The 24,469-nt window shown below is 35.3% G+C and overlaps 1 protein-coding gene across 3 annotated transcripts in view; it reads left to right on the top strand.

The window, feature by feature from the left end:
• Positions 1 to 24,469, top strand: part of LOC150084894 (peroxisomal ATPase PEX6-like) — a 149,369-nt gene that overhangs the window by 67,539 nt on the left and 57,361 nt on the right. For all 3 annotated transcript variants that reach the window (XR_016547084.1, XM_090375619.1, XM_090375620.1), the window contains exon 12: positions 22,937 to 23,013. Coding sequence is in view for 2 of the 3 variants with exons in the window: in XM_090375619.1 (XP_090231745.1) it covers positions 22,937 to 23,013 (77 nt within the window). In the remaining variant the exon portion in view is untranslated. The remainder of the gene's footprint in view (positions 1 to 22,936; positions 23,014 to 24,469) is intronic.

The following is a 24,469-nucleotide window of genomic DNA, read 5'->3' as shown; positions in this document are numbered from 1 at the left end:
TTATTTTCCCTCAGATTTCTTCTAATTTCCTCATTTCCAGTATGGTTTTGCAGTTGCTTCTGTCTGTAAAGTCCCATATTTTTCTTAAAACTCTTATTTTAAGATTATAATTTTTGATCAGTCCATTTATTTCTTACCCAGTTGTCAACTCCATAGGTTATGGTTTAAAAACTGTGATAATATAAATTATAAACGGTTAATTTATTTTTTTATGGATTGAATTTAACTGGGTTCTTTCTTGATTTTCTTATTCTGTTTGTTTCACTGTTTAATCTTTTTCTTATCATCAAAAACTGTTCCTAGACACAAAATTACTAACTTTTTACAATTTTTGATTATTTTGTTTACACCCTCAACTTTACTTGGCTCTCCCAACTTTTAGAACTTTTAGATTTGTGCTCTGATTCATTTGAGTATGTCTGGCATCCATTAGCATCTCTCATCTTGCCTGCTGCAATAAAAATTATTTCAGTTGTGTAGGAAAAAAATATAATTAAGGCCCATGATGACTTCATGAAGTTATGGACTTGGTCATTACCATATTTTTTGCCAAACGAAATTCTCAGTGTATCACACCACTCTCAAAAGTGTTGTGATACACTGAGAATTGCAACTGCTCGATCAACTGACACAAAGCTCCAATTTTGTAATGAAATTGGACATGTAGACCACTGTAACTTACCTTATAGTGTAAATACAGTATTGTTATAGTTGAACATTTTGGAAGACTTCTTATTCTGTGAATCTTTGAAAGGAAAAACACCCAGAGAGAGAATTATTTGTATTGTTGATAAGCACTTTGAAGTGAATAGGCTTTTATGATTCATGTGTGGTAGTTTGCTTTGATGCTGCACTGAATTAAGTAGTATGAAGCAAGAATTCATAACCAGGGTAAAATGTTGTTCTGCACATAATTTTTTTAGTATGATACAAAGAGAATCTTTAGCAGCAGAAAAACTACAGACAGAGATCAACAAAGTAATGCAAGATGCTGTTAATATAGTGAACTTTATAAAGGCAAGGGTGTTAAACAGCAGGCTTTTTAAAATTCTGTGTAATGAAGTGGGTTCTGATTATGGTAAACACTTACTTAACATTAAAGGTGGTTGTTTACCTGGCAGGGTGTTATGCAGCTTGTTCTTAAGAAAAATTAGAATTGTTCTTTTGGACTATAATCCAAGCCTTTCACATTTTGTGAATGAAAGTAGCTTGCAATTCTTACTCATCTTATGGATATCCTTGGAAAATTGAATAACCTCAGTTTCTCTCTTCAGCTTCATAATACCATAATTTTAATATTTAATTATCAATGTTTCACAATGATAAAGTGAAAGCTTTTATTGCAAATAGGTCTGTGGAAAAGTGAACTGATGAGTGGGAATTATGAAATTGTTTCCAAGTTTTGTTCAATTCTTTGACAAGAATGGAATGGACTTAAAAATTAAGGATATGATAACAACATGCCCCAATAGTTTGTAGACTAACTTTTTAACTCAATTTTCTGAAAATGAATTAAGCGGGGTTTTTTTTTATGAATTAATATGAATAATAAATTAAGCTCTTTTTTTTAACACAAATAAAATATGATCAGTGCTGATACTGAAAGTAGAACAACAACTAATTTATCTGTTATTAGAAGAAACTCCATGTCAACTTCAGTGCTCAACATGGTCAAAGTTATGTATTCTATTAAGAAAGAGTTTTTGAATTGTCAAAAAAAAAAAAAAAAAAGGATGATTTTTTTGCTTCCTTTTGCCTCAACATCCTTGTGTGAAATTACTTTCTCAGCTGTTACTGTGATAAAGACAAAGCAGTGTTCCAGTCTTCATTTAGAAGCAGATCTGAGAGTGGTGATTTGATCCATCAGAATGGAGAGCTTAATATTAAAGATAGAGCTAAAATTTCTTGTTGAATTTGCTATTAATTTTTGTCTTTTGTCCGAGATTTTTTAAATAAAGATGAATGTTTAAAAATGTTTATAGTTATAGTTATTTCAGCAAAAATAATAATTAACAGCCAAGACCTGTATTTTATTTCAAAATCAAACAAAACACATTTTTAATCATTAGTGTAATGAAATTGAACAGAATAACTTAAGCAAATTCCTCAAAATAAAATATTTTTCTTAAAATCTTTATTAGATCTATACTGAATGTTATGCATATGACTGATTAAAGTTGTGCTTTTGATGATTTGTCAAGCTTTCATAAAATACCAAACTGTAAATGGAGCACCTGGCCATAGATATTAGTATTAGCATTAGTTGAGGGCATATGATGCAAGAAAGCAAGCTTATACAGCATCAGCCCAAAAAAAAAAAAAAAAAAAAAACACTTTCCATTTCACCCATCCGGTCTCCTCCAAATGTTTGTCTAGTTCAGCCTTAAATTTATTTAAGCTATCTACTTCCACAACAACCAATTGCTGCTACCCATAAGGAGTACTTTGAATTTGTCAATGTTAAACTTCAGTTGCCTCTTCTCAGCCCATCTGCCTAACTTTTCTAGATCCTGTTGCAGTACATACTGTCTTTACTGTCATTAACAACCTTGCCAACCTTTGCAAACTTGGACATTAAGCCTGATATACCTTCATTGATAAATACACAAAACAACAATGGGCCCAGCACTGAACCCTGGGGGACTCCACTAATAACATTAGTCCACGTAGAGCAGTGTAGATTTATTACCACTCTCTGCCATCTCCCAATCAACCATCCCTTTATCCATTGCAGTAACTTGCCCTTAATGCCATACTGCTCCAATTTGTACAGCATTCTTCCATGTGCAGTAGTGTCAAAAGCTTTCCTGAAATCCAAGTATATGATATCAAATTATTTTTTGCATTCAGTTCCTTTGTGACCACATGGTAATATCCAATCAAATTGGTTAGACAAGACTTCCCCTTTACAAACTCATGCTGTGACTGAACTATTACTACTGTACTGTCTAGGTGATCCTGTATCACCTCCTTAACCAGTGACTCCATTATTTTCCCTGGAACAGAAGTTAAACTAACAGATCTATAATTATTTGTGTCACCCTTTGAACCTCGTGAATTGGGGGATATATTTGCACATCTCCAGTCCATGGGGACCTCCCCTTACTCTAAGTATCCTCTCATAATTATGGCTAAGTGTTTGCATACTTCCCTTGCTGCCTTGCTTCATTATAACTGGATAGATTCCATCTGCATCAAGTGCCTTTTTTATGTTTAACTTCAAAAATTTCTCCTCCATTTTGCTCTCAGTTATTACAAAATCATTTATCTTCCTGTTAGAGTTTGATAAACTTCTGGCATTCCCCTCCTGAATAACTCATGTGTGAATGTAGATGCAAAATACTCATTCAGTTTATCAGCGACTTGAGCAGGATCATCTATAGTTGAACCAACTATAAAAGCTTGATTCATCTCTTTCCTTCTAGAGTTTACATAAGTAAAGAACTCCTTGCTGTTTTTCTTTGTGTCCTTTGCCAAAGATTTCTCGTAATCTGCCTTCGCCTCTCTAACCTCCTTTGTGACTTGATTACAGACTAGCTTATATCTGCCATAGGCTTCTGTGTCACCTGATAATTTATATGCATCCCATGCATTTTTCTTTTCTGCCACGGCCTCATTAATTCATTCGACATCCATTTAGGCCTGAACCTTGAACGGTATTTCTTAGTTGGTATGAAAAGCCTAGTAGCTTCCTATTTAGAATTCACCATTGGTAACATCATCAGTTGATCCCACTGTATAGAATTTAAAATTGTCTGAGACCACTGTAGTCACCTTTATGAAAACAAAAATCCTTCTCTTTACCCTCAATCGTAGTTATATCTTTAAGTAAATCCCACATCAGTACACTGTGATCACTTCACCTAGTGGTTCCTTTATCTGCAAATTCTTAATGCATGAATAATCAGATCAAGGGTATTACTCCCTCTGCTTGCCTCTCGAACATATTGCCGCAGAAAACAATCCTCCAATAAATCCACAAAAGTCTTGCTAGTGTGCAAGTGACCAACCCACAAGTTCCAGTCAATATCTGAAAAGTTAAAATACCCCATTACAAGGCATTTTGATTTACTGGCCCATTCTATTTCTCTACACATTATACTCATCAGAGTCATTAGGCCTATAACATACTCCTACTCTCATTTTCCCTTTCCCAGCGTTTATGTCTGAACATTGCATTGTCCACCTGTGTCAATTGGATGCACTTAGATTTTGTGTTCTTCAACTAACAGCATAACCTCACCTCCCTTCCTACCTTGTCTGTCCTTTCTTTACACATTGTACTCCCCAAATTCTAATTCTGCACTGCTTATATCTGTTTGACACTATGTCTCTGATATCCCAACAATATCTGCCTTTGATGTCTTGATCAGCACTTCAAATCCATCAATTTTATTTACTATACTTCTAACATTAGTGTACATGCAAGTATACATGCACTTGTTCTTACTCTTAGTTACCCTAACACAGTCCATGTATTTACTTGTTCCGTGATGACTCCCAGCAGCTCTTGAAGTCCCCAGCAACTTGCTCTCTAGGCTGCTGCTCATTACAATAGAAGCAGTGCAAGAATCACTTTTGTCTCTGCCTGCGGCTACGGTTAATCTTTTAGTCTGTGTATCCCCCCCCCCAAATCTAGCAGTTTTCTGACCCACTAACACTGCCTCAATAGCATCAGCAACTATTCTTGCACCCTTTCTATTTAAGTGTATCCCATCCCTGTAGAAGCAGTCTCTCCTGTTAACAAGCACAGACCATGCTGAAAAAACTTCTACCCCTTGAGCCTTGCACAATCTCTCCAGGGCCAAATTGATTGATTGATTGATCATATACTCCCTCCTGTCGTGTCTGGACAGAATTGCAGACACTTTTGGCCACCATTGACCTGTACTTAAGTCAATATGCAGATCTCTTACTCTTAAGGTCATTAGTGCCAACGTATACAACAATATCACCTTTTGGGGTCCTTAAAAGATATCCGCCCTATAACGTCATCAACTTTTGCCCCTGGCAGACATACCCTGGTCCTGTTCCACCTATCCTTTTTACATAATATATTCCCCGTCTCCCTGACAATAGTCACCAACAATAACTATAAAAGTTTGAGTTACTGAATGTATGTAGAATTCACCTGTTTTTCTTCTTGTTTATACACACACACACACACACACACACACACACACACACACACACACACACACACACACACACACACACACAAGTAACAAACAAAATGCTGTAAGGGTATCACAGTAGAAATTGCACCCTGGGCTTAGACATGACCGTGAAGGACCCGTTAATTCCTGAAATTGGTTAAATAGCATTCAATGCCTTCAACCCTCTGGTAATTAATACGAAATCCAAAGGGTGCCTATGGAAAAAAAATCTTCCCTTATGTAGAAGATTATACAGACAGTCTACACCATCAGAACCAGCTTAAATTTAGGAAATGTACAAGTAAATTTTGTGTGACATGTCCATACATGCACGACAAATATACCCTTACAATAGAAAATTCCCCAGTATTTTGCTCTATGCAAAATGCCATATACCTTGTTACCTGCAAAGAATGCGGGATAAAATACATTGGACAAACCAGTACAGAACTACATATAAGATTAAATCTACACAGATCACAAATTAAGAGATTTGGGAAAAGACCCACAAAAAAGCAAAACTACAAAAGCTTTAGTCAAATACACTAATGAAATAGAACTAAAACACTTTCAAAAACACAAGTTCAACAATATATACTAACTACAGAAGAATACACTGAAAAAAGGGAAATATTGAAAGACCTCTTTATATTACAATATAAATTTCTATACCCATATCAGTTGTTATTGTTGTTATTTGGTTTTTAGGAGCATTAGCAACTAAGGCCATATTGCTCTGAGGATATGCGGTGGTCATTCCCTGAATGACCTTTCCGCATCCTCCGTATTTGGTGGTGACGGGCTCGAACCCCGGTCTAATCAAGAAGCGTGTGCTACGCACTGCTGCTCCTTCCCACCTGGCTACGGAGGCGCCCCCCCATATCAGTTAAACAATAGGTTTAATGGCAGAAACTTCACCTACATCGGTGCAAGACAGTGCACCTTATACAGTATTTCATCTAGCCAAAAACATGTATGGCAGTACTCTTAGAAACAAAGTTAAACAAGAATACAGCAGAACCAGTCCACAAAAACTTAACAACTTTGAAACACTGTTTACTGAATGGTATAACGATCCTATTAACATTAAAACCATCCATAACACTCTATTTGCACTAAAGCATCACAAACTAAAAGCTCTAAATAAGATCTGCCTGCTTACGCTTAAAACACACCATAGAAGACATAATTAAATTTAAAATCAGATACACCAGCCCCGAAAATAAAGCTAAAGAATACTGCATAATAAAATATCAAAATTGCATATTCAGCCTTGTCAACATTTTATTGATAAAACCACAAAATACCTACCTAACAAAATTATTATAGAGATTAGGCATAGATATGCAAGACCCATTGGACTGGTCATATATGCAATTACAAAAACAATTGCAAACCTGAATAATATTGAGTACCCTTGTTACAACCAAATATAAAGCATTTATTGATCTGCATCATAATCGCATACTTACTGGCGACCTTAATATAGTTGAAGATTACACATTAAAAGAAATCATGGGTAAAGGTATTAATTTTAGACCTAACATACCAACCTAAAAAACATATATAGTTCAATTAGAATGGATCTACTGCAGTGTGCATGCAAATTAGCCTATAAATACGATACACCCATGGAAGCCTTTCAAATTTGGATTAATGCCACTTCAGATCACATAATAACAAGATTTAGAGACATCAATTTAACTACAAACAATACAACCTAAAAAGAATAAATATTAATATTTGTAAAAGAATAAGAGAAGTTTACCTCAATATGATACGTAGAACACTTCCGTATGATACTTTCCAGCAATTAAAATGAAAACAATATAAAAAAAATCAAAAATCTTGCATTACAGTAAGAAAAAATGAACACAATTAAAAATCAATTTTAACGCAATTAAAAATTAAGTAAAAAAATAATTTAATGAAAAAATGCAAAACGATTTTCCTTCCTGAAGCTGACAGTGCTTTTTGACTGTATGTCGTGATCACAAGAATGAAAATTACCGAATAGGGGTGAGCATGGAACTTAAATAGGGATTATTTGTCTTTGCGCATGTGTGTAAAGGATCATGAGTTGGAGATTAGATATGACTGGCGAACATTAACAGATTCTCATGTAATTTAATTTCGACGATTTCTGCAATTAGTCTTGTATAATTACGTTGGACACTAAGTATTTTGGTCTCATTAAACCAAAGTATGTTTTTCATTAATGGCATGAAAGGCTAATTCTGACGCTGCTGAACAAGAAGCACGAACTGAGACCGTGTGTTGATTAACACAAAAATTCAGAGGAAACGCGTAAGAACCCTGATAAGACGAGTTGTAGTCACTGCAAGAAATGTATTCTAGGTCATTTATTTGTGTTGCGAACAAGGAAAGGACTGAACGATTTCAATATAGTGTGTAATTTCCGTATTGGCCTGGCTACAATTTTAAATGGTGTATCTTTAAAGAATCTGTTAAGTTGTGTGTGCCACTGTTCAACACGTGGGACTGAAATAAAGTATTTTTTGATATGTTGGTTGGTGTATTTTTTTGTATTCTATCCTTTTGAATTCTAAAAAAAAATACACCAAACAACAATAGTAATATCAAAAAATACTTTATTTCAGTCCCATATGTTGAACAGTGGCACCAACAACTTAACAAATTCTTTAAAGATAACGAATTTAAAATTGTAGCCAGGCCAATATGGAAATTACACACTATACAGGTGACCCCCGATTAATGCTGATAATTCGTTCTGGAAAAAAGTGAATCCACGTTAAGCAAGCGCCGCATTCCCATAAGGTGTAACATATGTATTTGTGAGTTGCTGTTGGTGCCATAGGATATTTCCTAGTCAATAATAAATGATAGTGAAATAATGCACAAATGTTGGTCAAAATATTTAATATTCAAATATTTGTACATATAAAATATTCTGCATTACATACGTATATAATTGTGGTAACTATTTACGTATCAAAATTAAACTTAAAATTCCAATTAAAATCATGAATTTGTATGATCTAAATTGATTTAATTTAATTGATAAATTTAATCATGAAAAATGTGTCAATTTTGGGTTGTACTTTGGCCCTCTTCCTGGTAAACTAAAAGGGGTTTTAATTTTAAATCCTTTGCAGGGTTACCACCCAACAATAAAGCTTTGAACCTGCGTGTTTTTTCCTTCTTTCAATATGAAACTTCTTTTAGGCATTTGTTACCAAAAAAGTCCTGCTTCATCTATGTTAAAAATTTTTTGAGAAGTATAACACATATACCCTTCTTCAATAATTTTAACAAGTTCTTTTTTGAAAGTTTTGGCTCCTTGATCTGCACTTGCGGCTTCTCCCTGTGTTTTAAATCTATTCAACCAGCCCTTACTAGTTTTAAATGGTTCCACATTTTTTTTTTTTTTTTTTAGGTGTTTTCTTCAGATCATCATATAGGCTAATCTCTCTCTCTCTCTTTTTTTTTTTTTTTTTTAATAATATTTAACTTAACTGAATTCTGCATTGGATATTATCTTCAATAAAATTAGTCTTATCATTTCAATCCCAATAGCCAACCTAGCCCTAGTTGCTTGCAGTGGAACGAACAGCTGTCTTTCCCGCTGCTAAAATTAATTCTTTATTTTTTATAATTGTTCTTACAGTTAAACTTACCAGTCCTAAATTATGGCACACATCCGCTTGTCGTTGACAGGAATTGATTCACTTCAAAACGTCTTAATTTAATTTTAAAATTCAGTCCTTTTCTTACATTTATAGTAGTCTTCATACTGCATCCAGACGTTGATTTTTCATTCTTATCCGCCATTATTAACTCTTCGAAAATGTAACTGCATTGGTTTCATTAATTATGATACAGTGTTCGAGTAAACTGTCCATTACGCACAATGTCTAATACTGTACTAAGTTATGACTAGACTTCAGATAAATGCATATAACGCAAATATTACAAGCAATATACTTGATCATTTTTTAAAATGTTGATCTCAGAACTATGTAAAAAGTTACTGTACTGCAATTAAATTAGCGTGCAAGAAAATTTCACTGAGCATGGGAAAATTTCTCAAGTTGGTGTGGGAAACATTTTAATGCTGTTTTGCTATTCATTTTCAAGCTATTGACTATCAAATGAAACGATTTCATCAAATATGCCAAAAATGCAATCTGTAAAAGAGTGTTATAGTGATTTGTTAATAGTAATAGTAATCGTGGCATGTGATGCAAGAAAGCAAGCGTATGAGCTTATGTAGCATCAGCCAAAAAAAAAAAAAAAAAAATCATACAACCATTCCCTCTAAATGTTTGTCCAGTTCTTCCTTAAACATTTAACCTATCAACTTCCACAACAACAGATGGAAGTTTGTTCCAGCAATTAACAACCCGCTGACTAAAGGCAAATTTCTGCACATCTATTCTGCAGCTGTCTTTCCTCAATTGGAATTTATGCCTCCTTGGGTTCGTAATCTGAACAAGTGGAAGAATCCCATCAGAATTCAGCATTCTCAACCCTTTCAAGGCCTTATACACCTCAATCAGATCACCGCGCAAGTGCCTAGTCTCCAGCCGCTGCAATTTCCTGAACTTAAGCTTCTCTTGGTAGGAGGAACCCTTCATTCCCCTCACTAATCTTTTTGGCCCTCTCTGTACACACTCAACAAATCTACATCCTTCCTAAAATAAGGCCTCGAGATCTGTATGCAGTACTCAAGGTGTGGCCTGACCGTTTCCTTATACAGAGGGACAACCACCTCCTTTTCCCTACTAGAAAAATTCCTATATATCATTGACAAAACCCCATCACCTGCCCTGGCAGCCTGTGTGCATTGCTCAGAAAACTTCATATCTGACTGCACAATTACTCCCAGGTCTTTTTCATTTTCTTCTACCCTAAATGTAGAACCATGCAGTTGGTACGTTCCTCTGGGGTTACTTCTATCCATATGCAGTACTTTGCATTTGTCAATGTTAAACTTCAGTTGCCACTTCTCAGCCCATCTGCCCAAATTATCTAGATCCTGTTGCAGTAGCACACTGCCATTACTGTCATTAACAACCCTGCCAACCTTTGTATCATCTGCAAACTTCGACACTAAGCCTGATATACCTTCATCAATATCATTGATAAATATACAAAACAACAGAGGACCCAACACTGAACCCTGTGGGACTCCACCAATAACATTAGTCCACGAAGAGCAGCACCCATTGATTACCACCCTCTGGCTTCTCCCACTCAACCATCCTTTTATCCATTGTAGCAACTTACCCTTAATACCATTCTGCTCCAGTTTGATCAGTAGTCTTCTATGTGCAACAGTGTCAAAAGCTTCCCTGAAATCCAAGTATATGATATTAAAATTATTTTTTTCCTCCAGTACCTTTGTAACCACATCATAATATCCTATCAAATTTGTCAGACAAGACTTTCCCTTAACAAGCCCATGCTGTGTCTGAATTATTGCTGCAATGCTTGTCTAGATGATCCTGCAATGTTCTGGGTAAAATAATGGAGTCACTTTAACCAGTGACTCCATTGTTTTACCCGGAATAGAAGTTAAACTAACTGGTCTGTAATTACTCGTGTCACCCTTCAATCTCCCTTTTTGAATTGGGGATACATTTGCACATCTCCAGTCTGTGGGGACTCCCGAATCCAAGGATGCTCTCATAATTATGGTTTGCTTACTTCCTTTGCTGCCTCCTTTAATATAACAGGATAGATCCCATCCACCCCAGGTGCTTTCTTATATTTAGCTTCAACAATTTCTCCTCCACTTTGCTGTCAGTTATACAAAACCATTAAGCACCCTGTGAATGTGTGAATTTAAACATCGTTATAGTCAAATACAGGTTATAATATAAGAACAGCATTATAGCAAATCAACGTAAAGCGAACCGCTTTATAACGAGGGCCTGCTGTACTGAAAAATTGCTCAATCCTTTCCTCGTTTGCAACACAAATAAATGACCCAGTATGCATTTCTTGCGGTGATTGCGACCCATCTTATCAGGGTTCTACGCAGTTTCCTTTGAATTTTCGTGTTAATCAACGCGTAGCCTCAGTTTGTGCTTCTCGTTCAGCAGCATCAGAATTAGTGTTTCATGCTGTTAATGAAAAACACTTTTGTTTAATGAGGCCAAAATACTTAGTGTCCAACATAATTATACAAGACTATTAATTGCAGAAACCGTTGAAATTAAATTACATGAGAATTGTTAGTGTTTGCTGGCCATATTTAATCTCCAACTCATGGTCATTTGCACACATGCACGAAGACAAATAATCCCTATTTAAGTTCCATGCTAACCCCTATTTGGTAATTTTTATTCCTGTGATCACAACATATGGTCGAAAAGCATTGTCAGCTTCAGGAAGGAAAATCATTTTGAATTTTTTTCGTTAAATTAATTTTTTACTTAATTTTTAATTGTGTTCATTTGATTGTTAATGATTTCTTACTGTAATGTAAGCTTTTCGATTTTTTTTAAATTGTGTTTGTTTTAATTGCTGGAGAGTATCATACGGAAGTGTTCTACCTATCATATTGAGATGAACTTCTCTTATTCTTTTACAAATATTGATATCAATGTAGAATGTATCGAGCATTAGAGCTCTGGTTCATACTATATAAATATTAAAAGCTTACAAAATAAATTTCTTATTACCAGCAGAGACAAAGCCAGGGTCGCCATATTTCGAAAATTGGTAAGTGGGACAACTTGAAACAAAATGTGTAGTATAGCACTTTTCCTCAAAAAAGTAAAAGAAAAATATAAAATTACAATTAAAATACATTTTTTATCAATCAATCAAACATAGTATTTATTTGTTATGTGATTGTTGTTAATACAGTTGATTCCAGTTATTTGGGACACATCGGTACTAGTGCATTTTGGCCCAATTAAGTGCCTGCCCCAATTATTCGAAGTTTCACTTAAATAGTTAAAAATACAAATGGACCCCCACCGTACAATTGGTTCCCTGTACAATCAAATCACGTTACGATGGAGTCACCTTAGTAAAGTACCGTTCACTATACGATGTGTAGTAAGCGCTGGCCATTGTGATCACGTTTGTGAATTGAATTTTAATTTTATTAAACAGATTCAAATTAGCGAAAATAGGAGGAATATTATCCACAAGCTATAAAAGTAAAGATACATTAAGCACAAATTTAGCCTTTATTACCTTACCAATTAAAAAAATAAATGATACATGAAAATCAGAAGAATATACATGAAAATCGGAAGAATTAATACATACTGTAATATGTACATACTAACCAGTTGACATTTCTGTTCACTGACATTTGTGGATGGGGGTTAAAATTTAAAACAGTAAAAAGATAAGCAATCAATAACAAAAAACACGGTACACACGAATTGCAAGTAACACGACACGCGGAAGTGAGAATGGAGTAACAAGTTACGAAGCTTTAAAAATAGGAATGAAGAGAAGATTCTGAAAATTAATTTTTTTATATGATTGAAGATTACATGGAAGTGTAAACATGTTTCATCATAATAACCCACATAATTCCAGCTGTCAGTATTATCGCAAATTCAATAAGATCGAGTTTACTATCCGTTTATGATAGATTGCACTAACAGAAAAGCCCAATAAACATGTCTGCTAATTTTTTTTTTTTTTTTGTTGTTGTTTTATGGTTGTGACCTCCAGAAATCTGACTGAACCACGTGGTACGGTCGGAGGCAATCATAGGGTAATCTCCAGTGGTGCCGTCTCCTGCCCCAATTAAACCGCACGTTGTCCCAATTAAGCAAAGTAAACCCTGGCTATTTTCTCGATTGGGTTCTGTTTTTTCAGATTTGCCCAAATAAACGGCTGTCCCGATTAACCGGTGGCCCAAATAACCGGAATCCACTGTATAATATATGTTAATATAATGTTATTTATAACAGTTATTTTAAAAATAGCGAGGAAGACTGCTTTTACTCTATATATATTTTTTAGATTTCTCTAGTTTTAAAATTTCTTCTCCTTCCGAAGATTTTAAAAAGTTTTTAAATTCTGAACAGGTCTTGTTATAGTTTTCTTTCACCACAAGTTGTCTTATAAATTTCGTAATAAAAGACTGTTTTTCTCTTTATGCCAAGCAGTTTTCATTAAGCTGAAAACTATCTGATGAAGCATTTGAATGTGTAATGCCAAATATGGAGCTTACAATTTAGACAAATTATTTTACTTCAGAAATTTTGAGAAAAATTGTACCCATTTTTTTTTATCAACATGCATTTTCTTTTCTTCACTACTGTGATAGACAAAAATGCCTTTAGACTTAAAATTTCTTCAAAAAACAAATCTAAGTTAACATTTTTGATGTTGAATATTTCTACTAATTCTCGAATTGCATTAAATGTTGGTGGATTAGATAATGTTAAATGTTGTAGTTTTTTTAATTTATTGTCATTAAAATCAAACCACTTTTTTAGATATGTAATAGCTTTTTGATGAAAATTTGAAACATCTAATTTGAATCACTTATTTTCTTGATCATTTTATCATATTTTCTTAATTCATTTTCAACTAATGTACCATAAAACTTCATTTTGTCTTTCCTTCAAGAATGTTCTTAAATTTTCCATTATTTCATGAATATCAACGATTGTTGCATCGTCGCTTTGTAATTTCAACAATGCCTTTTGAAAAATGGCTGTAAGATATGCAAGAGACAAGTCGTCTTCAGAAAATTTTTGTAATAAACGAACAGTCGAGTCTTGACTCGTAAAATATGACTTTACTAGTAGAAAATTTGAAATTAATCTTTCAACTCACGGTAAAAGTGACATCTATTGAATTGGTATATGACCTAATAGTTCCATCCACTCCATTTCGGTTCATTCAAAAAACAATTTTAATTCTGCAGTTCTTTTTGTAGAAGACAAAAACTGATAAATTTTAATAAGAATTGTTTCAATATCTATTTTCAAGGTAGTAGCAGCTTTTTTTATGTTGTGTAAAATATGCTGATATCAGTATAATATCAGCGTTGGATTTTTGTAATTCTGTGAAAACACTGATTTTTGCTAAAATTTACTGGTGCATTATCTGCACAAAAAAAAATATTTTTTAATGAAATAATTCATTCCTATTATGTATTTACCTCTAATCCTAATGAACTAGGCCCCGAGTGCCAAGCGAGTGATCATAGCGATATTTCCAAAGTGATTTGAAAGCGTTTTTTCTCTAAGCGACAGATTGTAGAGATTGTTAAAACCCTCTTTATTTATAAAATTATTTAATTTTGGCTTTTTATAAATAAAGAACTAAGCTTCATATCAAGGAAGGAAGGAAAGACCCTTTCTTTTATATTTATATATATATAATCAATTTCTCTAACACACTAACCACTAATCTCTTATCGCTTGGTCACTGGTGGCACCGCTCCTGCCTCCACGTAGCGGGTCTGGTAGTCTGAGTATTAATCCAATACTCAGGGCGAAAAGGAGCAAACATGGATCCATTAATATCACCGACTGTAGAGCCTACGTGCTCGCATGAACTTGAGTCATCTCAAGCAAAAAGAATCAAAAAAGATGATTCTTCACATGACCTACCTGCTTTTTTAATTGTACACTCGTTATCAACGAAACCTCTTAGTAGCTTATCGCCATTTCTTGTGCAGAAAAGCATAGAGGCTGTAGCAGGTACTCCCAAAATTGTCAAATGCCTTCGCTCAGGAGATCTTCTTATAGAGACTTCCAATCCCAATCATTCTAGACAACTCCTGAAGCAAACGACCTTCGGAGGCCTTCCCATTTCAGTAACCCCGCACAGAACTTTAAACACCTCAAAGGGAGGTGTTTAAAGTTCTCGGAATGGGACCTCCTTAATGTTTCTGAGGAAGAAATTGCCGAAGAACTTAAAGCACAACATGTTGTCGGTGCTAAGAGAATTATGACCAAACAAGATGGTGTCCTTACACCCACAAGAAATGTTATCCTTACCTTCAGCAGTCCGAATCTCCCAGAATCAGTAAAAGCTGGCTACCTTTCCTGTAAGATCCGACCCTATATACCAAATCCACTTAGATGCTTTAAATGCCAGAAGTATGGTCATTCTCAAACAGCATGCCAAGGTAAGACAATCTGTCCCCTGTGTGGCTCATCAGACCATTCCCAAACTGAATGCACAGCAGCAACGCCAAAGTGTCCCAATTGCCAGGGTACTCACCCCGCATATTATAGAACTTGCGAATTATGGAAAATGGGAAAGAAAATAATGAAGTACAAGGTAGAGAAAAATGTATCTTACCAAGAGGCACGTAAACAGATATTAAATGTGATGCCTGCCAAAACATATTCCAATGCAGTCAAAAACACTAAAGAATTTTCTACACAGACTTATATTACTATTCCTCCTAAATTATCTCTTATTCAATGGGCTAGATCCATCCTTGCAGATGATGAGACACTGACAGCAACAAAGGCAAAGAGTCCATCAAATTTTACTAATACAAAGCCATCCAAGCCACAACAAGACGTTCCCAACTCAGGCACATTATTGAAGGAGAAAGATTCTCATCGTGCACAAAATAAACCAACTGAACGAACTATGGAAATCGATGAGAAGTTAAATAATGAAGATCCTGTTCTCATGCTTCATGCTGATGATGAGATGGATATTACTCGACCAGTCTTTTCAAAACGAGAGAAATATAAACAGGATCGAGGGAAAAACAAACGATCAGACCAATCCACCTAACCTAAACCCAAGTAATGCAGAAAATTATTCAATGGAATTGTAGAGGACTAAGAAGCAATCTTGACGAATTAAAATACTTAATGCACCAGCATGATCCTGCATGTATTTGTCTACAGGAAACTTATTTATCATCAAATTATACCCCATACTTCTCACGGTATACGCTGTATAGACGTGACAGATGTTCTGAGTCTCCAGCAAGAGGAGGAGTAGCAATATTAGTTCGTAGTAACGTACCATCGAAACCCGTTCAGCTTTCCACTAATCTAGAAGCAATAGCCGTTCGTATTGTTCTTGGAATTAATCTCACTCTTATCTCCATTTATATTCCACCAAACGTTTCATGTTCCATTGCAGAACTTGACAACTTAATTAATCAACTGCCCCAACCTGTATGCTTTCTAGGTTATCTAAATGCTCATCATCCTTTGTGGGGTTCCCCGAACATAGATCGTAGAGGGAGGATGATCGAAACTGTACTTGATAACCATCACTTAACACTACTGAATACCGGTGTGCATACTTATATCCACTTGCCTACAGGTTCTAGCTCTGCTCTGGATCTATCCATATGTTCCTCGTCCATTTATCCTAGCTTTGATTGGACAGTATTGACTGACCTTCACAACAGTGATCACTTTCCTATAATTTGCAAAATACAGACGGATACAAACTATACATCTAACCAAAGAATTACGTGGAATTTTCACCGAGCTAACTGGGAGAAGTTTTCGAAAACAGTGCAATTTGATAACCATCTGATTCTTACTGCACCTATTAATAATGCCACTAGACATATAGTAGAAGAACTACTTGGAGCTGCTGTTAGCGCAATACCAAAAGTTAACCTTACGAAACAAAGGTATAATAGTTGGTGGACAAGGGATTGCTATCTTGCCAAAAGGAAACAAAACAAAGCTTGGAACATTTTTCACTGAGATGCTACAACGGAGAACCTTATAAACGGCTAAAAGCTGAAGCACACCGCATTCATAGAAAAGCTAAACAGGATGCGTGGATTTGATTCAGTTCTACCATCTGCAGAAACACAGACCCCTGAATAATTTAGAGAAAGATCCGCATTCTCAGTGGAAAGTGTCAACAAACCAAAGCCCCAATCCTGTCCTGGAAAGGAATAGATATTTCTTCTCCAAGTGATATTTCAGAGGCTTTAGCAGAAACATTTGCAGTCACTTCATCATCTCAATCTTATGAAGACTCATTTAGGCTCAAAAAAATGTCCGTGGAAAAATATAAAATTAACTTTGTTACAAAACAATCTTATTCTTATAACCTTCCATTCACTATGAATGAACTCAACGAAGCTCTACAGACTTCTAGAAATAGTTCTGCTGGACCAGATCGCATTTTCTACATAATGCTTTGCCACCTTAACTCAAAATCTATACTACTGAAATTTTACAATAGAATCTTTGAGGAGAATGTTTACCCTGATACATGGCAACAGTCAGTTGTGGTAGCCATATCGAAACCCGGTAAAGATGCTTCCTCCTCCAATAGTTATCGTCCTATATCTTTGACCAGCTGTTTAGGAAAGATAATAGAAAAGATGGTTCACAAGAGACTTGTCTGGATTGTTGAAGATCAAGATGCTATATCATGCCATCAATTTGGTTTCCGCCGTAAAAGGAGTACAACTGATGTCCACATCAAGGTTGAAGCTCACATTCGAAATGCTTTTCTTAAAAAACAGCACATGGTAATGATAACTTTCAACATTACCAAAGCATTCGATACAACCTGGAGATATGGAATCCTCCAAGACTTGTACAAACTTGGACTGAGAGGTAACCTGCCTAGATTCATTCAGAATTTTCTTCACCTCAGGACCTTTCAAGTAAGATTCCAGAATGAGCTGTCCAAAATTCACACACAAGAAGGAGTACCTCAGGGATCGATTTTAAGTGCCACACTCTTTGCATTACGTACCAGTAGCATTATAAGAGACATCCCAGCCACAGTAGAAGTTTATATGTATGCAGATGATCTTACTATTTCCTGTCAATCATCCAACATGGCTACCATTGAAAGACAATTACAGATAGCAATAAACAAAATTGAAACTTGGACAGAAAGCAACGGCTATCAATTAACCGAGGGGGAAAACAGCAGCAATACACTTCTGTAAATTACGATCGCTTCATCCGGAACCTGTATTAAAACTGAAAGGCAGAGAAATACCGATGACAGATTCCATAAGATTATTGGGTCTGAACTTAGACACCAAATTAAATTTCCGTAAACACGTTACCTATCTACGAACTACGTGCCTCCAGAAACTAAACATCCTTCGTGCAGTATCCTCAACATCTTGGGGTGCTGACAGACAGTCATTGCTGAATTTATATCGTTCTCTAATCCGGTCACGATTAGACTATGGAGCTTTAGTATATGCATCAGCTAAAAACAGCATCTTACGGTCTCTGAACACCATTCAACACAGTGCCCTTCGATCAGCACTAGGCGCCTACAGAACCTCGCCAGTACAAAGCTTGTATATAGAAGCACACGATCCTCCCCTTTATCTTAGAAGACAACGATTACTCTGCCAATACGCTGCCAAAATAAGAAGCTTTCCAACTCACCCCTGTTGGGTATACCTCAACCAACCTTTATGGCCAACACTTTATGAATCCAAGCCTAATGAATCCAGACCTGCTGGGATTCGTCTTCAAGAAGTAATAAAAAAGTGGAAACTCGATCTCAACAATGCGGAAAGTGCAAATATGCCTTTACCTCCATGGAATAGACATCATATAAACATTGATCTTTACTTCGCTCAGTGGCCAAAAAATACCATTCCACTATGTAATATCCGACATTTGCATGCCAACTTATACTTCACAACGCACTGGAAAACTCATAATCTATACGGATGGATCTAAGATCCAGTCACATGTAGGTGCAGCAGCTGTGTTCCCTTCTCACGTAATTTCAAAATCTCTTCCAGTTGAGTGCAGCATTCTATCTGCAGAATTGTATGCTATACAGCTTGCATTAAGTGAAATATGTCGTCCCTCTCTGTCTTAATATACTCGGACTCACTCAGTGCTATTTCAGCCATACAGGGTAAACGACATTCTCGTCATCCTCTTCTACAAGAAATCGACTTTCTAATCAACCGCTCTTTCTAATCAAAAGAAACACTCTGAAGTAACTCTTTGCTGGATCCCAGGACACTGCGGAATAGAAGGCAATGAAAAAGCAGACATTGCAGCTAAGTCAGCATCAGAACTGCCAAACAGAACAAGGATAGTTCCACACACTGATTTTAGTCCAATCATTATTAGAGAAAGTGAAAATGAATGGGCCCAAATATGGAAAAATCAAGTCAACAATAAACTACAGGAAATAAAACCTAATCCAGAAATATGGAACTCCAGCATCAGAGAGAGTCGCAGAGAAGAAGTAATACTTGCCAGACTGAGAATTGGCCATACTCATCTTACTCATTTTCATCTATTGACAAACAAAAATCCCCCACTCTGTGTTCAATGTCAAGTCCAGCTTTCAGTAAAACACATTCTTTTGGTATGCCCTCGATTCAGAAATTCCAGATTCCTTTATTTTCAGAGTTCATACAATAACCAGAATTCAGTTACCCTTCAACAGATCTTAGACAATAATGCGAATATACAAAGGGTACTAGGAAAGTTTTGCAATATGACGCAACAATGAATCACAGGAAGCTGCATGTTGAGACATGTTCATACGTGCATAGTAGCCGCCGCGCCAAGTTGATGGGCTCAGTTATTCATTAGTAGTGAGAGTGTAAAGTGCTTGCGATGGCATCGTGGTCACGAAATGAGATAAGGACAGTTTTGGGGTATAATTTCGTGCGTGGTTTAACCATAGACCAGTGCCTAGAAGAAATGACTCTTGCACTAGATGATGATTGTCCACATCATACAACGATATTCAGGTGGTATAGAGAATTCCAAAGGGGAAATTTCACTCTGGAGGATTCTGAGAGGCCGGGAACGCCACGAACGTCAGTTACGGAGGAAAACGTTACTGCTGTGAGGAAAATGCTTGACGAAAACAGGCGAGTGACCTACCAACAGATAGAGGATACTTTGGGCCTAAATGCACCAGCAATTCGTTCGATTCTGCAAGATCATTTGCACGTGAAGAAACTTTGTTCTCTCTGGGTGCCACATCAACTGACTGAAGAGCAGATGACATGACGTGTGACTTGGTGCCGGGAGATGTTAAAAAAGTTTGATAAGGGACAATCTCGGTATGTGAACAACATCGTGACAGGTGACGAGACTTGGCTGTACTATTACGATTTGCCGACCAAGGCTCAAAACAAAGTTTGGGTCTTTGATGATGACGACACACCCGTAATTGTCAGAAAATCCCGATCTGTAAAGAAGAAAATGATAGCTGTATTTTTCAAATCGAGTGGAATTGTGGAACGTGTCGTTTTGGACACGCAGAAGACAGTCACAGCTAAGTGGTATACTGAACAATGCCTGCCTAAAGTCATTGGATCTATGAAGAACCTGCGGCCAAAGTCAAGAATGGACACCTGGTACCTCCATCACGAAAATGCTCCAGCTCACTGCGCCAAAGCCTGCACCAAATATTTGACCACGACAGGACTGAAACTTCTCGAGCACCCTCCCTACAGTCCAGACCTTGCTCGCTGCGACTTTGCACTGTTCCCGCATGTGAAAATGAAGCTAAAAGGGAGGCGGTTTTCCAGTGATGAGGACCTTCTACAGGCTTGGGACAACGAGTGTGCTTTACTCCCTAGTGAAACTTGGCAGAACTGGTTTAAAGATTGGTTTCGGAAGATGGAGAGGTGTATTGAATGTAGAGGAAATTACTTTGAAAAAATTAAATAAACAAAGCTGTATTGCAAAACTTTCCTAGTACCCCTTGTACATGAATTGTTTAATTTTATTCGGCAAATCAGATTTGATAAACAAATCTGAAAAAAATGTTTGATTTACATTAAAAACTTGGAAAGACACATCTTGGCCATTGATGCCCTTGTGTCTTAAAACCATTAATCAACAACAACCTAATGAACTATTACAAATTTAATACTTAATACAGTAGACTCTCGATTTTCCAGGATAGATGGTAAAAAACAAATCCCAGATAATCAATTTCCCAGTTAATCCAAAAATACAAAAGTCCCCGACATACGTAAGAGATACGTTCCAGGACTTCTTACTTCGTCAAGTTTTACGTAACTCGGGAATGACTAGTAACATATTGCTACTATATTATTATTGACAAATCTGAATTCCGCACGATACTTGTTAATGTTTGGCCATTTTGATACATCCTTATTATAATGATTCCTTAGAGATTTAACAGATGCACTGTTTTCAAACTTTTGAATAATTTCAAGTTTTTGTTTAAATGAAAACTCAACTCTTTTGTGTTTACCCATCAATTTTGAGATTTCTAAACAAACAAAAAAAAATTTACTATAAAAGAAATTTTGACATCCCTGACATAAATAACGAAACAAAATTTTGTCCTTTTGCGTTCCAACGGAACACACCAATCGACGCGGTGCAGTAAAACAAACTAAACATTTGGTTTTTGTTTTCTTTTTTGTAAGCTGCGGGCATGAAGACAGCGGGGATTGCAAGATAATAGGTGATCTCCCATTGATGACTTATAATGGTGCTTGTTGCTTATTTATATCTGTTTATACCTATTCTAGTTATTACTTGAATTTTTTTGATTTCTGGCTGATTTTTTTTTTTTTTTTTTTTTTTTTTATCTGGAGTCTTGAAGTGTTCCGATTAATCGAGAGTCTGCTGTACTTACAAACAGTGAACATGTAGCCCTAAACTAATAGTTTAACTAATTAATCAATTATAATTATGATTACTGCCAGACATGCTAAATAGACCAGATGACATCCCCAGCCACCAATAAATTAGGCAAATGAGTCACTTTACAGTCTTTCTTGTATCGACCACCATCCATATTGATTGCAGTAAATGCCTATGTACTTTATACTGATGCATACCCATTGGGCTTTGGGTCCTAATCCCAGTTTGCGTTAATACCAATCTAAAATTAAATTTTCAGTTATTTTATAATTAGGATGCCAAAAACTAAATATGATAATGAATTTAGTAAAACTGTTATTGGGACTACAGAAATGGGTATGCAAGAGACATTCATTTAATATGGCTGTCTGTCTGCTCAAAGCCCCTGAGGAATCATTTTTTCCTTAATTTTTTCTAAAATGTTTTCCTAACTTTATTTTATTTTATTAATAATTTCCTCTTTTCTCTAACCTTATATATTCATTTAAAAATTTCCTTTAGCTTTATTTAATTTTAATTTTTCAACATATATCAATAGGGGAACCAAAAACTGCTAGCACTCCAATTGCTAGACAGACTGTCTGGCCTTAATACCTGAAATGCCTCCCACCCCAATAAAAATCACTCACAAAGACAAAACCAAAAATTAAATGCCCTAATACTATTAATGTGCGTATAATGTATAATTGATTCTACAATAGCATTAATGTCACATAACTACAACTACATTACAACTGAAAGTTTTAATGTAGTTCTAGTTATGCTGCAGTAAAAAGAAATCTACTTTTTTTTTCACGTTGATTGTTGTCATTTGCAGTTTAGTTCAAATAACATACAAATGGTGCCTCCGTAGCCAGGTGGGAAGGAGCAGCAGTGCATAACACACGCTTCTTGATTAGACCGGGGTTCGAGCCCGTCACCACCAAATACGGAGGATGCGGAAAGGTCAGGGAATGACCGCCGCATATCCCGGAGCAATATGGCCTTAGTTGCTAATGCTCCTGAAAAAAAAACCAATCAAATAACATACTAGAAATAACTTGCCTCTTTCATTAGAATAGATGATGGAAGTGATATTGAGGGAGGAAAGCTTTAGAAAATACTGTATAATGTTAAATAATACGAATAATTTTTATACAAAAAAAAATTGGGTGTTATTTTGAAAAATTTTGAATGCATACCTATCAATTACCATTATTTAAATAATATATATATATATTTCAGGGTTTTGTTCTTGGAGATTTAGCAATGCTTATATCTCAGGCTACAAAGAGAGTTTATTCACATCTGAAAAGTGCAATGTGAGTAGAAAACTCATTTCTTGTTAAATTATTAGTATTATAGTTCATTGTTTTAAGCTGTAATCTGCTACCTTGACTTAGAGCAGTAAACTTTATTGGATGCTTAAAAAAAAAAAAACCAGCAATGGCAAAATTTTAATATTTTAGTGGGTTGATAGATTACAGTTAATTTGCTGTCCTGCATCACTTTTTGTGTAGGAACTTTAATTTATAGGTTTGGTTATAGCTTTACATCAGATCAGAACTAAAATAAGATTTTGTACTAACAACAAAATTGTTACTTGATGTGAAATTTTTTTATACAACAGTACGAAATTCTGATTTCTCTTCTTTTGAAATCACAAATAGATCATTAAATTGGTTTTTCAGGGAGAGGAATGCCAGAAGCTCATCAAAATCTAATAGGAATATTTTAGTGGGTTGATAGATTACAGTTAATTTGCTGTCCTGCATCACTTTTTGTGTAGGAACTTTAATTTATAGGTTTGGTTATAGCTTTACATCAGATCAGAACTAAAATAAGATTTTGTACTAACAACAAAATTGTTACTTGATGTGAAATTTTTTTATACAACAGTACGAAATTCTGATTTCTCTTCTTTTGAAATCACAAATAGATCATTAAATTGGTTTATTTAAATGAAATAGAAACTTATGAAAAAGTTCAATTAATCTTGTATAAAATATAAAGCCAAAGGCTTTAACACAGGAATTACAATGTATGTATTTTACACTACACTGCACTAGAATTTGAAAGAACTAATGGCACCAGTAGCTTTTGAAACTTTGCATTATTCTCTTTGCCATTTGTACAGTTATTTTTTTAATATGTTAACTGCCATGACACAAAACATGTATTTAATTTTTTTAAGGTTGCACGACATAATATTTACATCACAGTTCACTTTACCCATTGAGTGGTGATTCTCTTCAATGCCTGTTTCAGTGAGATTGAAACATCAATAAAAGGAGGAAATTTTTTTTATTAACATTATGCCAATTAATGTATTAAATATTATAGGCCCATTTCTTTTTTTTTAATCTGAGGATTCTAATGTATTGTAAGAAGGAAATTACATAATATTCTTAAACAAAAATTCTTAAAAGGAAGAAATATAGAACCTTACATTTGGCAGCATTGAAATTTAACTTCCATTTTTCTACTGTGCTGAAGCATATGCCTAAACAAAATAATTGTAAAGGAGCTCAGTGTGGCTTGTATCATTAACCATATTTTCACCTTTAATATCATCTACAAATTTCAACACCATTCCCTTTATACCCTCATTGATGTCATTCAAGAAACTGAATAGGTATTTTGCATCTATATTCACACATGAAGAGTTTTTCAGGGAGAGGAATGCCAGAAGCTCATCAAAATCTAATAGGAAGGTAAATGATTTTGTGATAACTGAGAGGAAAGTGGAAAATAAATTGTTGAAGCTTAACATAAAAA

Source organism: Mastigoproctus giganteus, chromosome 6, assembly GCF_048544385.1.
Source record: "Mastigoproctus giganteus isolate SK-2022 chromosome 6, ASM4854438v1, whole genome shotgun sequence".
NCBI lineage: Eukaryota > Metazoa > Arthropoda > Arachnida > Uropygi > Thelyphonidae > Mastigoproctus > Mastigoproctus giganteus.
This window is presented reverse-complemented; position numbering and strand designations above follow the sequence as displayed.